Genomic DNA, 19,365 nt, shown 5'->3' on the forward strand with positions numbered 1-19,365 from the left:
CTGTCTCAACTCTCTCCTTGTAACCCTTCCCAGCTCCTCTTACACAGGAAGTCTGGTATCCTCTGACAGTAGTGCCTCACTGTCAGCATGGGTACTACTGCTCACCTCTACCTTTGCAGTCACTCTGCCCAAGGGACCATTAGTACCCACAAACAGCTGTGGCTCACATTCAGTCTCACTGCTACAGAGTAGTTCCCTCCCTGAATTAAGGATCTCAGCAGTCCTGGCTGCAAGTATGCAGTCTATCTGGGTCTCCCGCAGGCTACTAGACCCACATGCTTGTCTCTTAGCCTGACCGCGTGCATAAGTACATGGTACTGCCTCATCCAAATCCTTCCCTATCAGGACATCTGCAGGATGGTAGCTTAGTACCCCTGTCGTTTCAAGACAACCTACTATTGGCATTTTGTCTTTCCCCCTTACTGGCTCCCTCACCTTTGGTTCCCCACTTTACCTCCGTGGACACCTATATGCCACATGGCCCCACTGGTTGCATTCAAAACATTTCACCCTAGCTCCTGGATGTGCACCTGGACTAGTGGCTTCCGCTGCTACTGGCAGATTCTGTTGGGGCAGTCTGTGTTGTCCACCATGGGTTCCTTTAGACCAATGAGCAGTACTTGGGGTCCCCTTCCTATGCAGGGCTGCCCTGCTGGCCAGGTATAGGTCTCCCTTCTTCCCCAACTCATCTGATGTAGCACATTGTCTATCAGCTAACCAGATCCTCATGTCCTCTGGCAAAGTGCTAAGGGCTTGTTCCCTCACCAAAAGGTCTGCTAGCACTTCAAAAGTGGTAACCTGACATCCACTCACCCAGCTATGAAAATAAGTGCTCATTTCAGCAACATATTCACATACATTTTCATCTGCCTTGCGTCTATGCTCACAAAACGTTTTCCTATACATTTCAGGTGTTAGCTTAAAATATTCTAAAAGACATTTTTTTTACAGCAGTATAATCAAAACAGACAGAGTCAGGCATTTCTGATAAAAAAGTTACAGCTTTCCCATGGAGTAAGGAGGTCAGGAACCGTACCCAGAGCCTTTGGTCAAAACTATACTGTTTGCATACCCTCTCAAACATATGAATAAAACTATCAAAATTATCCCCCTCTTTAAATTGTGGAAGAAATTTACTGACCTGTTGTGCTTCTGGGGTCCAGTTACTTCCTTCCCCATTACCTCCATGACTCTGGTGAAGAGTCAGCATTTCCCTCTCATGCCTACTCTGACACTCCTTTTCTTCGGCTTCTATCTCCAAACGCCTGACCTCCAACTCAAGTCTCTTTAGCTCCAGCTGGATTTTTAAGTCCACTGCAGAAAGGTTAAGCTGTCCATTCTCCAAGGATATTGTATCTACGCTGCCAGTCTGATTGTCCTTCACAGAAAGGTTGAGCTGTCCATTTTCCAAGGATATTGTATCTCCACTGCCAGTCTGATTGTCCTCCTGGATACTGTTTTCTGATGCAGCTGTAACCAAGGCTGCAATCAGGTCTGCCTTAGTCAGGTTTCCATGCACCAGTCCCCTAGCCTGGCACATCTCTACCAGCTGGCACCTTGTCAACTTTCCATACTCCTCTGCTGACATGCTGCCTGCTCACCCTGACTAACTAAGCTAACAAAAAAATAAAACAATTGTGATCTGAACTCTGAGTATTCACTGCGTGGCTGATTTAGAGTACAAAACACCTGCAGAAATCACTGTACATAAGCTACAGAATTCACTCTACCCACACCACTATAAGCCAATTAGTATTCGCCAACTAATTAATATGTGATGTGGATATCCACCACCACCACACATGTGAAGTGGATCCCACCACTGCAAACCACATGGGACAACTGTGCACTGGCCCAGCAATCAAGGATCCTCAGACCTCACCACTAACATCAGAGTGGGTGTCTCATATAAGAGGCAAGGATAACAAATACATACAGTAAAGTACAATTTCCCTTAAGTGCACACAGAGATCACAGTCAGTCTGGGGCTGGTTGCTCCCTTGCTCTCCAGGTCCCCAATAAGACTCCACACTGGCACAGCTATAGGGTCCAGATCTCAGCCTAGCTGGCAAGCAAACCTCCAGTACCCTCTCTGTCCAACCAGTACTTCGTGTCTCTGCCCAAGTAGCTGACACACACACACACACACACACACACACACACACACACACACACACACACACACACTTTGAGATAAGTATTTATACAACTTCACAGATACTCCTGGGAAAGGCTGGCACAGATTTTCCAGCTGTGCCCCTTTACCCAGACTATACTGTAGTAATTACTGCCACCACCAGCTAATAATTATCAGCTACCCAAAGGTCCTTAAAAGGATGTCCAATTATTGCTGTGCAATATTATTATCCAATGGTAAGTGTGACTAATCAGTCTTAAGGCTTATTAGAGTGGCTTCTATGATAAACTCTATAAATATGCAAAGTACCCTAGAGCTTAACTTATCTCTACATACACCAGCCACAGGTAAAAGTTTTTTTAAATATTTAATAATAAATAATACACCACAGTGCTATTCAAGAGTTCAGAGATCACACAGAAACTTAAAATAATTCAGAAGTACAGTTCTGACATAACAAAAAAATACTTAGTCTAACTTTCTTCTAATTTCCTAGCTATTACTACAAGAAAACATACTTCTAAAATAACTTACTTAAGACAACAGGCAGTGCTGTAGATTAGATGTTCAAGATCAAAATGCTTAATAATCTCTGGTTCTCCCTGTTTAAATTGAAACTGCAGTTCTGATAAAACATTACATCATTTGTTTACACTTTCCTGGTTCTCAGGCCACACAGAAACCGCATTTACATTCTTTTACACTTAGAGCAATAAAGGACATTCCATATGTAAATTCTGGTAATTAACTTTAACCTTAAAACAGTAGGCAGAATGCTTACTCCAGACTCATCAACTCCAAATTCTAACTTCAAAGGAATAGACATAAAGTAATTTTAATTTCAAAGGACCAATAACAAATGCTTGACTTAGTTTTCCTTACAGCAGATGGCAATGTTGAAACAGCATTTCTTTACATTTAAGACACAAGCCGGTATTTTACATTTATATTTACAAATGCCAGAATTATATATCAAATTCTATTTGACTAGGGTGGCAGCCTTCACCCTTCTCTACCAGTCTTCACACTTAAGTTCTATGATAACTCTAAATCTCTATAGCAAAGACTCTATTAAAAGGATCAGCAAAGAACTGAAGTTACTATTAGGAAAAGCAAAGCTAAACACAAACTAGAACCATCAGATAAAGGCAAGGATATTACAATTCCATCTTTGATTACATCAGAAAATTAAGAAGCAGCACCCACCAGTGTTCTTAACTAATCCAATATGCCACTCAGACCAAAGGGCATTGCACATGTCCTTCCAGGTAGGTTTAGTGCAAAAATTAGCATGGAAACAGTCTACAAATCTCTGTATCCCAGTCAACACCTAAGATTTTTAAAGCAGGATAGCCTAGTGGTGCTCTCAAATGCAAAAATACCACTTTAGTGGGACCGTTAACATACCTAGATGCCTAATAAATAGTGCCAAACATCCCCTCATGGAACCCCCTGATAAAATGATTTACCTTAAGCTTAACCACAGGGTAACCCTTGAAGTATGGAGAACTACTGTTGAGATGCACCTTCAAAAAGGGACCCTCACCCCAGACCCCAGGAAGTACAGACCAATAAGTCTAATCTGAAAGACCACAAAGATCATTATATCTGACCGCATACACTGTGATATTAAAAACATTATACCCCATGACCCTCAGCAGTTTGGTTTTGTCAAAGACAGATCATGTTTACTCATCTTAGTAAACTTCTTTGGACAGGGTCACAGCGGCTGAGGACAGTGGTCACTCAGTCCACAATGGCTACATCGATCTGGCAAAGGCATTTGACACCATCCTTCCTTCTGGTATTGTAAATGAATACAGAGACATAAATGTAGATGCAGACATGGTAAGGTGGACAGCAAGCTGATGAAAATATAGAATCCACATAGTTAAAGTAGCAGATGCTGCCTCAGAAAACAAGAAAATAAACAAGGCTTAGTGCTGAGACACCTGCTATTTGGCATATACAACTCTGACTTCCAAATATTAAATCCAGATATGTAGCTGATGAAGCTTGCTGATGACTGCACACTTTCTGTTATTGTCTGATCACCCCTTGTAATGGTGTCACTACAACAGGAACTAACCCTCATTAACCAGTGGAATACAGAAAAGGGGTAAAAACTAAATGAAAAAATGTAGCATTGTTGCATATGGAAAAAACAAATTCTCACCTCCAATATACATCATAACTTGCATCTCACTTCAGTCTGACACAGTAATCAGGGATTAAGGCATCTAGGTCAACAATTCCCACTTTGTTAATGACCAGGAATTCCTTCTATTTAGACCAAGTGATATCTAAAGGTATCTCATACAGTTTGAAAAAGTTATTGTCCTACTGAACTCTGCTCTCTTTAGACCATTTATAAAGCACAACATCCCCATTGCTATGTACTTGTCCAGACACATGCCTCAGCTAGAAAGACCAGAATGTTCCCTAGCCAAGAACATTATTAGTCTGAAAACCATGAGCTACCAAGACAATCTTTTACAGAGTCTTCCATTCTGTTCCATAAAGGACCACAACCTCCTTGATCTCTTATGTGTCAATGAGACAAACAGCTCCACTAACACTAGAGATAGGGATTGGAATTTCCATCAACATATAAACAAAACACTTTGCATAGACAAATGTTTTACACACTGTTTACCCCAGCTCTAGAATAAATTATCTTTGTATGTTAAACAGAGTGATAGAATACATAAAATATATGTGCCAACTATAAATACCATATATTCAGTACAAGAAACACAAAATGGCTGTCCTTATATGGCATATACTATTTATTTTATTTTATTTTATTTTATTTTACATTTGTTGACCGGGCTAGTCCAGCTGGATATATGTCCATTTTCAGTGGAGGCCCGGGGAGAAAAGCTCCAACGATATTACAGATAATTCACAGCAACAGTCAATATAAGGTCAAAAATAATAACACATTGAGTCAGAACATGTGATATACATGCAAGCAGGCATAGTCATCGCAGGAAATTACATAGATATTTGCTATACAGATTCTAACAATAATTTTTATTTATTTATTTTTTTTTTTTTTTACATATGTCCATAGGATGTTGTGTGAAGAGGAGTTAAGGAGGAAAGGAAAAAGAAAGGTTAATCTGGGTTGTTACAGGAACAGAGCCAGTGTTTATTGAGATGTGTTTTCAGCTGTTTTTTAAAGAGTGGAAGACTAGTTAAAGATGAGATATCAGATGGCAGTTTGTTCCATATTTTTCCAACAGAGTTAGAAAAAAGGCTATCACCTGCAGAGTTATTGGGTATGGTAATATTAGCCATTAGTTTGTTTGATGAACGTAGGTGTTTCAAGTTATTATAAGGCGAATGAGGTTAGAGAGAATTGGTGTTTTAGAAGGCTGGTATAGAATTTTGTGAGCAGTTAAGAGCTGTTGATAAATCAGCCTGTTAGGAAGTTCAAGCCAGCCAAGTTGTTTTAGGTTAAGACAGTGATGAGTTCTAAATAGGGATCCTGTGGCAAATCGAGCAATATTATGGTAAGATGTCGCAAGTTTCTTGAGGTTATTTTTAGAGAGATTGGTATAAATAGTAGAAGCATATAGAAGGGTAGAGATAAGGTGAGAACTAGCTAAGGTGGTCCGAGCTTCAGGTGTAAGGAATGGTTTGATTCTATAAAGGGAACCAATCTTTTGTTTATTACTTTTATTGTGTTGTTAATATGAGAATCAAAACTGAGATTGTTGTCAATAGTTATTCCTAATAGTTTTGTAGTAGCATCAGGAGAAATCAGAGTGTTATCAGAGGAAGTAATAGAGAAATTAAGAGAGTTTGATTTGTGGGTAGGTGAGAACAATAGTAACTTTGTTTTCTTGGGGTTGAGGAGTAGGCAACGGTCAGAGAACCAGTGTTCAACAGTGGAAAAAGCTTCTTGGGTAAGTGACAGGAGTTCAGTCTGAGAGGAAGCAGTGCAGATTATAGTGGAATCATCTGCATATTGTATGCAAGTAGTGTTTGGAATAGCTGACTGGAGGTCGTTAATAAATATAGAGAATAGGAGCGGCCAAGGATAGACCCTTGAGGCACACCTATAGCTACAGGAAGGAGGTTAGATAATGAGTTTTTCCAAAGTACTGCCTGCTGACAGTTTTCTAGGTAAGATGTAAACCAGGATAAGGAAGAAGGATGAATTGAAAGAGATTTTAGTATGTGCAGAAGGAGTTTATGATTAACCATGTCGAAAGCTTTTGAAAGATCTATGAAGATAGAAGATGATAGATTATTGTTGTTACGGTTATGGTTGATAGCATTAGTAAAGGAGAGTAATGCTGTAGTGGTACTGTGTGAAGGTCTAAATCCATGTTGACTGTTAGCTAGTAGGTTGTTATGGAGAAGATGATTAAGTAGTTGTTTATGGATACACTTTTCCATGATTTTGGCTATAGGTGATAGCAATGCTATGGGACGAAAATTAGAGAAGTCATTAGAATTGCCCCTTTGTGTAGTGGGATGATGTGAGATATCTTCCAAATGGAAGGAAAATTCCTTCCTTTATAGATCTGTTTATCAGGATTGAGATGGGATAGGCAATGGCTTTAGCTCCTAACTGCAGAAATTCTGCAGGAAGTTTGTCTGCAGAGGGTGTGGTGGGTTTCAGTTTATGGAGTAAGGATAAGATAAATGAGGTAGATACAGGTTGAAGGAGAAGGGAAGAGAAGTGTGTAAAGTATGTGTGGGTAATTTAGAGATGTCAGGAGGTAGGTGATTTGCTAGAGTTTGTATAGTATTGGTGAAGAAAGAGTTGAAGTCATTAGCTATTTGTTTAGGATTGTTTGGATTAGAGTCCTGGGGATTTGGTGTGAGTGACTGGCCTGGGGATAGAAGATTATTAATACTAGCCCAAAATTTTTTGGGTTCTTTTTTTGTAGTTTGTTGTAGCTGAAAGTAATAGTTCTTTTTGTCTGCAAGGATGGCTTTTTTTGTACTATTTCTAAGTTCTCTGAAATTCTGCTGGTCTGTTAGGTTCTTTGTGGAACGCCATTTATTCCAGGATTTATTTCTAAGAGTGATTTTTTGCTTAGTATTGTTAGTTAGCCAGGGTGCTGTTTTAGCTTTGGTTCTAATAGTGCGACTTGGGGCATGGTTATCTAGTATGGATAGGAATGTAGAATTAAAGTATTCAACAGCATCATTAAGTGGAAGGTGTTTTAGTTGAGACCAATTACATTGTCTTAGTTCAGCAAGAAACTGATCAGAGTTGAATTGTTTTTTGATCGTAGTGTTTTGTAGGTGGTAGGTAAGGCTAGGTTTGATTTGTGCCTAATGATATAAGTTAGTGAGTGGTCACTTAGATCATCTGAAATGGGTGCCTAACTGATAGGTTTGTTGGGGAGTATTAGTAAGAATCCAGTCTAGGATGGTTTCCTTATTGTTGGTTTTATTAGTTCTTGTAGGACTGCTAATGAGTTGTTTAAAGCCATATAGGTTTATGTGGGAGGTGGGGTTAGTACTGTTACAGGAAAACCAATTGATGTTAAAATCGCCTAAGACTAGTGTTTCCTGAGGGAGGTTGGTAGAGAGAAAATTGAGTATAGGTTCGAGAGTGTTGATATTGTTTCCAGGAGGGAGATATGCACATATGATATTTATGGCTTTAGAAGTATTGACTTGGAGTTTGGAGCTAATTATTTCAGCATTATTGTCAAGGTTAAAAGTCAGATTTAAAGTACTAATTTGGAGTTGTGTTTTGTAGAGAATAGCTACTCCTCCCCCTTTTTTGGTAGCACGATCATGTCTAATGATATTATAGCCAGGTGGGCTAATTTCATTATCTTTGATTGATGGCTTTAGCCATGTTTCAGTTAAGCATAATATATGTATATGTACGTCATTTGACAAAGAAAAAACATAGCTGATAGCAGTATGTCTCATATCATTATAATGTACAGCAGACATGAATCACAAGTAACCTCACAAGTGAAACAGCTGTGAGAGTGAAGTGTACAAGGGATATTTTTCTGGTTGTTGTATCTTTTGGCTTTTCAAGGTTAGGGGTCGCCACAGCGGAACTCCAGTCTGCTAATGATTGGCAGCAGATTTTTACGTACCAAGTTGCCAACCCTGATGTACAACCTTCAATGAAGGTGCGACCATTCACACATGTCTCCACACAGAAGACGCTTTATCTGAGAATTGAACAGGACAACGTCTTACTGTGAGGCGACAACCACATCAATTGCATTGTATATGTTTGGGGTGTACCATTTGTTAGGACTTTTTGTTCAGTTAGTGTTGTTGTGCTCTTTTTTTGCCATATTGCATTTTTTTATTGCAGGTTTTAAATGTATGGCCAGTTGGTGGACAAGTATGCTGGTGTGAATGGTTATGCATTTTATGCATTTAATATCGATTGTTCTATAGTAAATGTGTTTGCTGTAGCTGAAAATGAGAAGGTGGTTTGGTTATATTTGTGAAACCATACTTTTGGAGAGTACTGCAAGATGAAAATTGCATATGTCCAGGTCAAAATGTTGTTCCCCACTGATCATAAGCTGAAATTTTGGGGTCAAAGTGTTGAAAATTTTGATATGCTGATGGCATGGGTATTTGTTTCTTTTCTTTTTTTTTTTTTAAGACTTCGTTGTACTTGTCACATAGTCACACAGGCAAACATTCAGTAACACTGCCTGCATACCATTGTCCTGTGCCTGGGAAGGTGTTTTTTGTATTTCAGTGGACTGAACTGTTGTACTGATGTCTTCTTTAGCTAAGTATGAGTATTGTGGAAATGGGGGGACGGTGCGGTTCTACAATGACAAAAATGAGGGCAGAAAATTTGCACATGGTGGTTTTCTTTATTACAAAGTAAATACATACTTGAGGAATGCTTTTGTGATACTGGTAATTCTAGAAAGTGCTGGTGTCATCTTTTTGTGTTATGATTATTTGAAAACTAAGGGATCTAACATTGACTGCACTGTATTTTTGCAGTTTTTTGGGAGATTTGCAATAAAAGTTAAACAGTAGGATTTCAGATATCCCTCTATGTATGCTCAACTACCCATCCTAAAGAAGGTTTGGTTTCAGCATACTTTCATTTGGGCCAAATCTATTAAAACTACATAAAGTGCCTTTGGGGGGATATTGTGCTTTTAAGCACAAATTGTATTCATGCATTTTACTTCAATGTGGGAATGAATACCTCTTATGACCATTTTATTTCCTTGTTTTGCTTCTACTTATCAACTTACTGGCTTACAGAGTGTGCAATTTTTGATGGTGAAGTGTGAATAATTTTATGAACACAAATCCACGCTTTGACTAATTATTACCATTAGATGCATACCTCTCAACCTGTTAGTGCAAGAAATCTGGGCAAACCCTAACATAATAGGGAGGCAAAGGCTCAAAAATAGGGACATATTTTAAATATTGTTCTTATAAACTTAGAAAGTTGCTAGAATAACAGAATGTTTGTTATTTTGCATTTTCTGAAGGATATTGTCAGATACTGAAATGTTTGTCATTATTTAGTGACTTCAATCCTCAAAAAGCAGACCAAAAACATTAGACAAATATCTAGACATTCTGTGAAAATCTTGACAGTTAACAGTTATGATTAGATGCCATACTCCATCAGGGTAATGTTACATTTATTTTCAATACCTAAGTTATTTATAAGTGTTTCCTGAGCATAAGCCCAAACCAGATCTGTTCCAGTGCACAATATACCAGAAAAAGTGCAGAAATCATAGAAGATCAAAAGCAGAAAATTAACAAAATAAATTCCAAATCTATTAATGCATTTTTCTAATTCTAATATTTCACCTGACACTTCAGAAATACAAGCAGAGAGGCTTGATAAAGTCCTTATATTGACTGTATACACGTTATGTTGCAGTAGAACATTATGTGAAAACTACGCTGCATTATATGATAGCTGTTTTATAAGGCAGACAACGGTTATGTACTGCAGAGCTCTTTAACAGAAACTAAAACACTGGCATTTAGCAAATAGGTAAGCTACTCATAGGTTATTCCACAGGTATTTGATAGGACTCAAAACACAACACAATAAAAAACAAAGAATTTATTTCAATGCCTGCTCTGTCACTTCCCAAGACCAAACCGCAGAGGAAACCAGCTGACCAAAGCTCAACGCCTTGCTAGCTGGTTGCTTAGGAAATTACTGCTGGTGTGGTTTCTGTTTTTTGGCAAAGATTCCTTTGGGGGGGGGGTTGAACGTTTGTATATATAAGATCTTGTGATATGGGGTGCCACATGAAGCATGCAGACTACAGAGGGACTTGTCCTGCAAAAATTGCTTACAATATTTTTTTTTACTGTGTTGATTTTTGGCTAATCATATTCAGGGGATTTTTTCCTCTGAGAACTGATGGATGTCTCATAATGGAAGCCTTATGCATAGTAGAGGTAATCTAAAAAATATCTAAAATAACGTTTCTTTACATATGTTATGTGCTTTAGAGATATATTTAGCCATATTTTTTATTTATCTGTGTTTGTCAAATTGGCGGTGTGACACCCGTGCACTGGCCCAGTAATCAAGGAGCCTCAGTCCTCACCACTAGCACCAGTGAGGGGTGTCTACATTGGGAGGGATAACAAGTACACACACGCTAAAGTATAATTTCCACAGAGATCACATTCAGTCTGGGGCTGGTTTCTCCCTTTCTCTCCAGGTCCCCAATAAGACTCCCCACTGGCACATCTATAGGGTACAGATCTCAGCCTAGTGGTCAAGCTAAAACCTTCAGCACCCTCTCTGTCCAACCAGTGCTTTGTGTCCCTGCCCAAGTTGCTGACACACACACACTTTAAGCTTTGATTTATATGTACACACATAGACATTCCTGGGGAAGGCTGGCACAGGTTTTCCAGCTGTGCCCCCGTTCTGCCCAGGCTATAAGGTAGTACCAGCTGCCACCAACCACTAATATCAGCTACTAATAAGGCCTTTAACAAAGGGTGTCTAATTTTACTGTGCAATATTATTATCCAATTAGTAACTGTGATGAACAGCAAGGCTTATCTGGAGTGGCTTTGTACAGTAGCACTATATACATGCAATGTACTCTAGAGCTTAAATTATCTGTAAACAAAACAGCCACAGTTTTAAGGTTTAAAACTATTTAATAATAAATAATAAAAATACAAGACAAATCTCAATTCAACACAGTGCCAGTCAAGAGTTCAGAGATCACAGGAAAATGCTTAAAATAATACTGTAGAATTCTTCTTCTTCTTTCGGCTTTTTCCCAGTTAGGGGTCACCACAGCGGATCACCTGTCCGCTCATCATTGGCAGTGGAGTTTTACAGTGTTGAGTTTTCAGCCCGACACCCAACCTTCCACAGAAGGCACACACATGCACACACTCACACCTAGGGGCAAGTTAAAGTGTCCAATCCACCTACAGCATGTCTTGGTATATGGGAGGAAACCGGAGCACCCAGAGGAAACTCACACAACCACAGGGAGGACATGCAGACTCTGCACAGAAAGCACCCCAGCCAAGGATCAAACCGGAGAACCTCTTGCTGTGAGGCAGCAACACTAACCACTGCACCACCGTGGCCACCCCAAAATAATGCTGTAGAATAGTTTGACATAAATATAGAAAACAGCTAGTCTAAACTTACTATTTTCTATATATTTCTTAACAGATACACTAAAGTCTAATATCCCACTTACATACATTCAGAGCAAAGCAAGAGCTGGTGAGTGGTCAGTTCTGAAGACAAATGCAAAAATGCTCCGATTCTCTCTCTCAGAAAGTCTTAAAAATAATACATCACTGCTGACTTATTTTAGATTACATCATTCTTCTCTGGCTCCCAGGCTAACAGAAACTCAGAGTTTTAACATTTCTTTGATCTTGTACCTGGCCAGGAAACTACAGCAATAAAAGACATTATATATGTAAAATCTAGCAATTAACTCTGGTCTCAAAACAAGAGAAGGAATTCCTCAGTCCAGACATTATGTCTCCGACCTTTGAGATCAAACAGTCATACAGTGCTTGGCTTATCAGCTTACTTCCAGCAGAGTGCACTGTGGTTACATTTTTGAAGTTCAACATTTAACACAGTTTTCTTACATTTAATAGGACAATTATATTCATATTTACAATGACACAGAATTATCTAAAAAATTCTATCTAGCTAGACTCGCAGCCTTCACATATCTTCACAGGCTGAATCATTTCTCCTATAGTAAAAGAATATTAGACAGAACAGTGGCTTCTCACATCACTAAATGTAGAACTCTAAGATGGACCTTCAGAGGAGGGTACGTCTCCTTTGCACTCCATATATGAAGGTGGAAGCTCCCACCTCCTGAAAACTAATATTCAAACAGACCAGACTGCCTGTAGCTTGGAAAAGAGAATACTTGCTTTTGCCATAAAACTCCTGTGAGAGATGTAGGGTGCTTGTCCCCTTGAGTAAGTAGTTTATGAACATATTCATTTGTGCTGTTTTGTACATTGTATTTCACGTTTCTAACTCCAGTCTTCTGTACTTGTGGTGTGTGTGTGTGTGTGTGTGTGTGTGTGTGTGTGTGTGTGTGTGTGTGTGTGTGTGTGTGTGTGTGTGTGTGTATACAGTGGATATATAAAATGTACACACCCCTGTTAAAATGCCAGGTTTTTGTGATATAAAAAATGAGACCACAATAAATAATTTCAAAACTTCCCCCACCTTTAATGTGACCTATAACCTGTACAATTCAATTGAAAAACAAGCAAATCTGTTAGGGGGAAAAAATATAAAAATATAAAAAAAATTAAAAAACGTGCAATAAGCTGGTTGCACAAGTGTGCACACCCTTAAACTAATACTTTGTTGAAGCACCTTTTGATTTAATTACAGCATTCAGTCTTCTTGTAAGATGCTGTCCGGTTCGATTCTCAGCTAGAGCGTCTTCTGTGTGGAGACATACATGAAAGGGCATACCTTCGTTGAAGGTTGTGCATCAGACCTGGCAAGTTGGCACGTAAAAATCTACTGCCAATCATTAGCGGACCGGAATTCCGCTGTGGCGACCCCTAACTGGGAAAAAGCCAAAAGACGCAACAACAACAACAACAACAACATTCAGTCTTCTTGGGTACACACCTCCCATCAATTAAAGAGACTCTAATTAATAAAAAATAAAGTTCAGCTGTCCTAGTAGGATTTTCCTGACATTTACTCAGTTGCCTGCTACAGCAAAAGCCATGGTTCACAGAAAGCTTACACAGCATCAATAGAATCTCCTTGTTGAATGGTATTAGTCAAAAGAAGAGTACAAAAAATTTCCACAGCATTGGATATACCATGGAACACAGTGAAGACAGTCATCAAAAAGTGGAGAAAATATGGGACAACAGTGACATTGCAAAGAACTGGATGTCCCTACAAAATTGATGAAAAGACAAGATGAAAACTGGTCAGGGTGGCTGCCAAAAGACCTACAGAAACACTGAAGGAGTTGGTATTGGTTGTGTACTACATGTGACAACAATCTCCCGTATTCTCCATATGTCTGGACTATGGGGTAGGGTTGCAAGATGGAAGCCTTTTCTTACACAGAAAAACATCCAGGCAAGACTAAGATTGAACTTTTTGGCCACCATTCCAAAAGATACGTTTGGCGCAAAAACAACACTTCGCATCACCAAAAGAACACCATCTCCACGGTGAAGCATAGTTGTGGTAGTATCATGCTATGAGGTTGCTTTTCTTCAGCTGGAACTGGGGCTTTAGTCAAGGTGGAGGGAATTATGAACGGTTCCAACTACCAGTCACAGTTGGCCCAAAACCTTCAGGCATCTACTAGAAAGTTGAAGATTAAGAGGAATTTCACCTTTTAACATGATAATGACCCCTAGCATACATCCAAATCAACAAAAGAATAGCTTCACCAGAAGAAAATTAAAGTTTTGGAATGGCCCAGCCAGAGCCCGGACCTAAATCCAATAGAAAATCTGTGGCGTGACCTGAAGAGGGCTGTGTACAAGATATGTCCTCGCAATCTGACAGATTTAGAGCTCTTTTGCAAGGAAGAGTGGGCAAATATTGCCAAGTCAAGATGTGCCATGTTGATAGAGTCCTACCGAAGAAGACTGAATACTGTAATTAAATCAAAATGTGCTTCAACAAAAGTATTACTTTAAGGGTGTGCACACTTATGCAACCAGCTTATTGTATGTTTTTTATTTTTTATATTTTTCCCCTACCATATTTGTTTGTTTTTCATTTGAATTGTACAGGTTATAGGTCACATTAAAGGTGGGAGAAGTTTTGAAATGATTTATTGTGGTCTCATTTTTTATATCACAAAAACATGGCATTTTAACAGGGGTGTGTAAACTTTTTATATCCACTGTATATATCTATATATATATATATATATATATATATATATATATATATATATATATATATATATATATATGCACACATGAGCAGGCATGCTTTACATAATAATTGATGTGGTTTATTGCCGTTAAGCCTAATGTACTGTTCTGCCCAAGAGTCAGATCCTGTTGTCTGACATATGATATTTTCAGATCCTGTTGTCTGACATATGATATTTTCAGATCCTGTTGTCTGACATATGATATTTTCAGATCCTGTTGTCTGACATATGATATTTTCAGATCCTGTTGTCTGACATATGATATTTTCTTCTGTCATGCACTCTTTTTATGTAACATAATGTGTGAAATCCACTATGACGTTTCACTGCTTACATGTCCAACTAATATCATACCTTTACAGTTGGTGATATAAAGCAGGTCATGTACGTTTGATGATATAATGACGCTGCATTATCTAACGGGTATGAGAATGCTATTGGCTGTATTACTGATATCCTCTCAGGCCTGCTGCTTAACTAAATATCTGAAAAGGTGCATCAGTCACTTACTCTATGATTATGTACTTTACCCAGTTAAGAGCCACAGGTGACCCACAACCTAATATGGGCATAGTGGGCACAAAGCAGGAAACAGTCCTGGAGAGGATGCCAAAATGCTTCAGGATATGCACCCAGAGACACACACACACACACACACACACACACACACACACACACACACACACACACACACACACACACACACACACACATGTGCACGCGCGTGTACACAGAATGCACACCTATAAAAAATTTGGAGGCTTGCCAGGTCACCTACAGCACATCTTTCGGATATCTGAAGTTAAAATAAGTTCATAATGTGGATATACACCAACAGGCAAGTTGGAGGATCATCACTTCACCTACAGCAGATTTTGGCAAATCTAGACTTACATTTGTAGCATGGATCTGGACTGTAGACAAATCTCCACTGTAGAAAGTTATGAACCAGTTCAAGTAGCCCCATATTCCAATCATAAACAGAGGTACTGCTTTTAATGACTGTTAGCCTTCAGCTGGGCTCTAAACATAAAAGACCACCCACCTTCATAATATGGTATCTTTTTATTCTGATTACCCTTGCCATGCTAATGTGAAATGGAATAGGAATGTGATTTACATATTTAATGTCCAATATTTTGACAGTCATGGGACATGTCCACTCTGTCCACTCATTAAAGTCTAGACTGTTTGATAAATGCATTGCTGCATATTTTTCTGCAGAACAGCCTGTCAATGGCTTCACATCTCTTTACATACAAGTCTCAACCTGAATATTCTGTCATAGGTCCCAGCATATACCTGTCATTTTTAAATTCATAACAATTATGTGTACTAGCTGAACTAGAAACACACATAAATATATCTGTTTTTTTTTTTTCTTGGTCTGACAGCCAGCGAAGTAAATGGACTAAATGAAGAGAAGAAGAAATTACTAGAAGAAATTAAAAACCTACAAAGCATGCTGGGGTAGGCTTCTTGGTATTTTATATCCATAATTTGTTACAAAACTAGTTTATTCATTATCTAGTTATTCAGAAAATATTTTAAACTATATTGTTGATTTATAAAGCTTACAGCTAGTGCGGCTTTAAATGTATTCTAACCAGCAGGACGCTTCATACAATCTAAACAAGTTTTTCTTATGCAAGTGTGCATATGTGTTGTATCGGACTCTCACAGAGTGTAATGACATACTGATGCTTAATCGGGCTCAGATATTTTTATATTGTAACAATATTACAGTTACATGCTGTTACATTGTCAATGAGTACATCACCCTGAGGTTATGTCCTGGAGTATTTTGAAAATAAGAACTATGTGACAAGACTCAGACACAGAGTGATATAGTCTGCCTAATAAACAGTCCCACTATGAGTGACCAGTTAAGAACATAAAGTAAATTGAACCGTTGATATTCATTAATGTTACTAAATGTTAGGACACTGATACAGCAACAAGTTGCAACTTAAGATGTTTTGGTAACAGAAGTTGTTTTAACATTAATACACAGGTTTCACTTCTGACAGCAGGCTGCATTTTATTTTATAATGAATTAATGAACAAAGGTAGAAAAGTCAGAATATTAATTTGCATTTCTTAAATTGAGCATTGCTCTCCATATCCAAATTTTTTTGCAATGCCCAGCTACAAATGTTTCAGAAGTAGCTCATTACACGTGTAGAGTAGGATTCATTCTAATAGTTAACTGATAATTATTTCTTTTAATGACATCACTATGAATAAAGTTCATCAAACAGTGTGTGTGTGTGTGTGTGTGTGTGTGTGTGTGTGTGTGTGTGTGTGTGTGTGTGTGTGTGTGTGTGTGTGTGTGTTTTCAAAAAACATTACCTAATGAAATGCAAGAAGCAAGATATATCTCTACCCACAATGGGGTCTCTATACTTCACCCCACTTCTACTTAATATAATAAACTCAAAGTCCTCTGCATTTCTGAGAAAATCAATATGTCAAAGTGATAGTGTTGAAGTTAAGACCATTACACTGCACAGCAGTAGGTCACTGAAAACTGGAGTGGGTGGGGCATCACAATTCAGGAGCAACAACTGTGATACTACTACACCCAGAGAGTAACCCAGGGAATTACTGCACCCAGAGAATGACCCAGGGAATTACTGCATCCAGAGAGTGAACTAGGGAATTACTACATCCAGAAAGTGACCTAGGAAATTACTGCATCCATAGAGTGACCCAAGGAATTACTCATCCAGAGAGTGACCCAGGGAATTACTGCACCTATAGTGTGACCCAGGGAATTACTGCACCCAGAGAATGAACCAGGGAATTAGTGCACCCAGAGACTAAACCAGGAAATTACTGCATCCAGAGAGTGACCTAGGAAAATTACTGTATCCAGAGAGTGACCCAGAGAATTACTGTATTCAGAGAGTGACCTAGGGAATTACTGTATCCAGAGAGTGACCCAGGGAATTACTGCATCCATAGAGTGACCCAAGGAATTACTGCACCCAGAGAGTGACCCATGGAATTACTGTATCCAGAGAGTGACCCAGGGAATTACTGTGTCCAGAGAGTGAACCAGGGAATTACTGCATCTATAGTGTGACCCAGGGAATTACTGCACCCAGAGAGTGACCCAGGGAATTACTGTGTCCAGAGAGTGACCCAGGGGATTACTGTGTCCAGAGAGTGACCCAGGGAATTACTGCACCCAGAGAGTGACCCAGGGAATTACTGTGTCCAGAGAGTGACCCAGGGAATTACTGCATCCAGAGAGTGAACTAGGGAATTACTACATCCAGAAAGTGACCTAGGAAATTACTGCATCCATAGAGTGACCCAAGGAATTACTCATCCAGAGAGTGACCCAGGGAATTACTGCACCTATAGTGTGACCCAGGGAATTACTGCACCCAGAGAGTGAACCAGGGAATTAGTGCACCCAGAGACTGAACCAGGAAATTACTGCATCCAGAGAGTGACCTAGGAAATTACTGTATCCAGAGAGTGACCCAGAGAATTACTGTATTCAGAGAGTGACCTAGGGAATTACTGTATCCAGAGAATGACCCAGGGAATTACTGCATCCATAGAGTGACCCAAGGAATTACTGCACCCAGAGAGTGACCAATGGAATTACTGTATCCAGAGAGTGACCCAGGGAATTACTGTGTCCAGAGAGTGAACCAGGGAATTACTGCATCTATAGTGTGACCCAGGGAATTACTGCACCCAGAGAGTGACCCAGGGAATTACTGTGTCCAGAGAGTGACCCAGGGGATTACTGTGTCCAGAGAGTGACCCAGGGAATTACTGCACCCAGAGAGTGACCCAGGGAATTACTGTGTCCAGAGAGTGACCCAGGGCATTACTGTATCCAGAAAGTGACCCAGGGAATTACTGCACCCAGAGACTGACCCAGGGAATTACAGCATCCAGAGAGTGACTCAGGGAATTACTGCACCCAGAAAGTGACCCACAGAATTACTGTAATCCAGAGAATGACCCAGGGAATTACTGCACCCAGAATGTGACACAGGGAATTACTGCATCCATAGGGTGACCCAGGGAATTACTGCATCCAGAGAGTGACCCAGGGAATTATGTGACATGCAGTATAAGTAAAGAAAATCATGAGGGATATATTGATAATGCATTTGGAGAACAATGGCCTATAGGACCAAACCCAGCTTGTATTTGCTAACAAAATATCACATCAAACAAGTCCCTGTTTTAATTTTATGATTGTGTGACCAACGGGCTTGAAATAAGGGTACCAGTATTATAGCATTTGGATATTAATAAAGCATCTAACTTGGTGTCACAGGGGAGTTCCTGACAAAACTAATAGATATGGGTCACAGGGTAATAAATTAGGTGGACACTAATTTGGAGAAAGAACTGAGAGTTTGACGAGTGACTGCAGGGTGCAGTGCTAAAGCTAGTGTCATTTTATGTGTTTAAGTCAAAATATCAGAGAATGTCCTGAGAACAACACAAATATCATCACAGAACACAATGACTGCAGCTGTAGTCCATGGTGGTGGGAAATGTAAAGACCGAAATGGTTAAACAAGCGGTCAGAGAAATGGTAATAAGGAAAGAGTAGCAATAAGTGCAAAATGTACACACTAAGTGTAACGTCGTAGGGGATATCAGCTGGACGTTATGTTAAGGAGGACAGAGAACAGGAAAAGTATATATATGTTATTTGGGGGTGATTAGACAAAACAGGTGTAATTAAAGGTGCAGTACAACCCTGAAGTTCTGCAGGCACTGATGTGCACTCAATGGGAATGCAGCAAGAAGGTATGGAGGTCTTGTAAGGGGGGAGAGAAGGACAGC

General features: G+C 39.4%; 1 protein-coding gene across 1 annotated transcript in view; it reads left to right on the plus strand.

Annotated features, from left to right (window-relative positions):
- The window catches only part of RBBP8NL (RBBP8 N-terminal like), a 345,060-nt gene that overhangs the window by 148,401 nt on the left and 177,294 nt on the right, over positions 1 to 19,365 (plus strand). Inside the window, exon 6 of the mRNA XM_044090408.1 lies at positions 15,933 to 16,008. Within this exon, the coding sequence (XP_043946343.1) occupies positions 15,933 to 16,008 (76 nt within the window). The remainder of the gene's footprint in view (positions 1 to 15,932; positions 16,009 to 19,365) is intronic.

This window comes from Protopterus annectens, chromosome 12.part0 (genome assembly GCF_019279795.1).
Source record: "Protopterus annectens isolate FY-2018-M chromosome 12.part0, PAN1.0, whole genome shotgun sequence".
Lineage (NCBI taxonomy): Eukaryota > Metazoa > Chordata > Ceratodontiformes > Protopteridae > Protopterus > Protopterus annectens.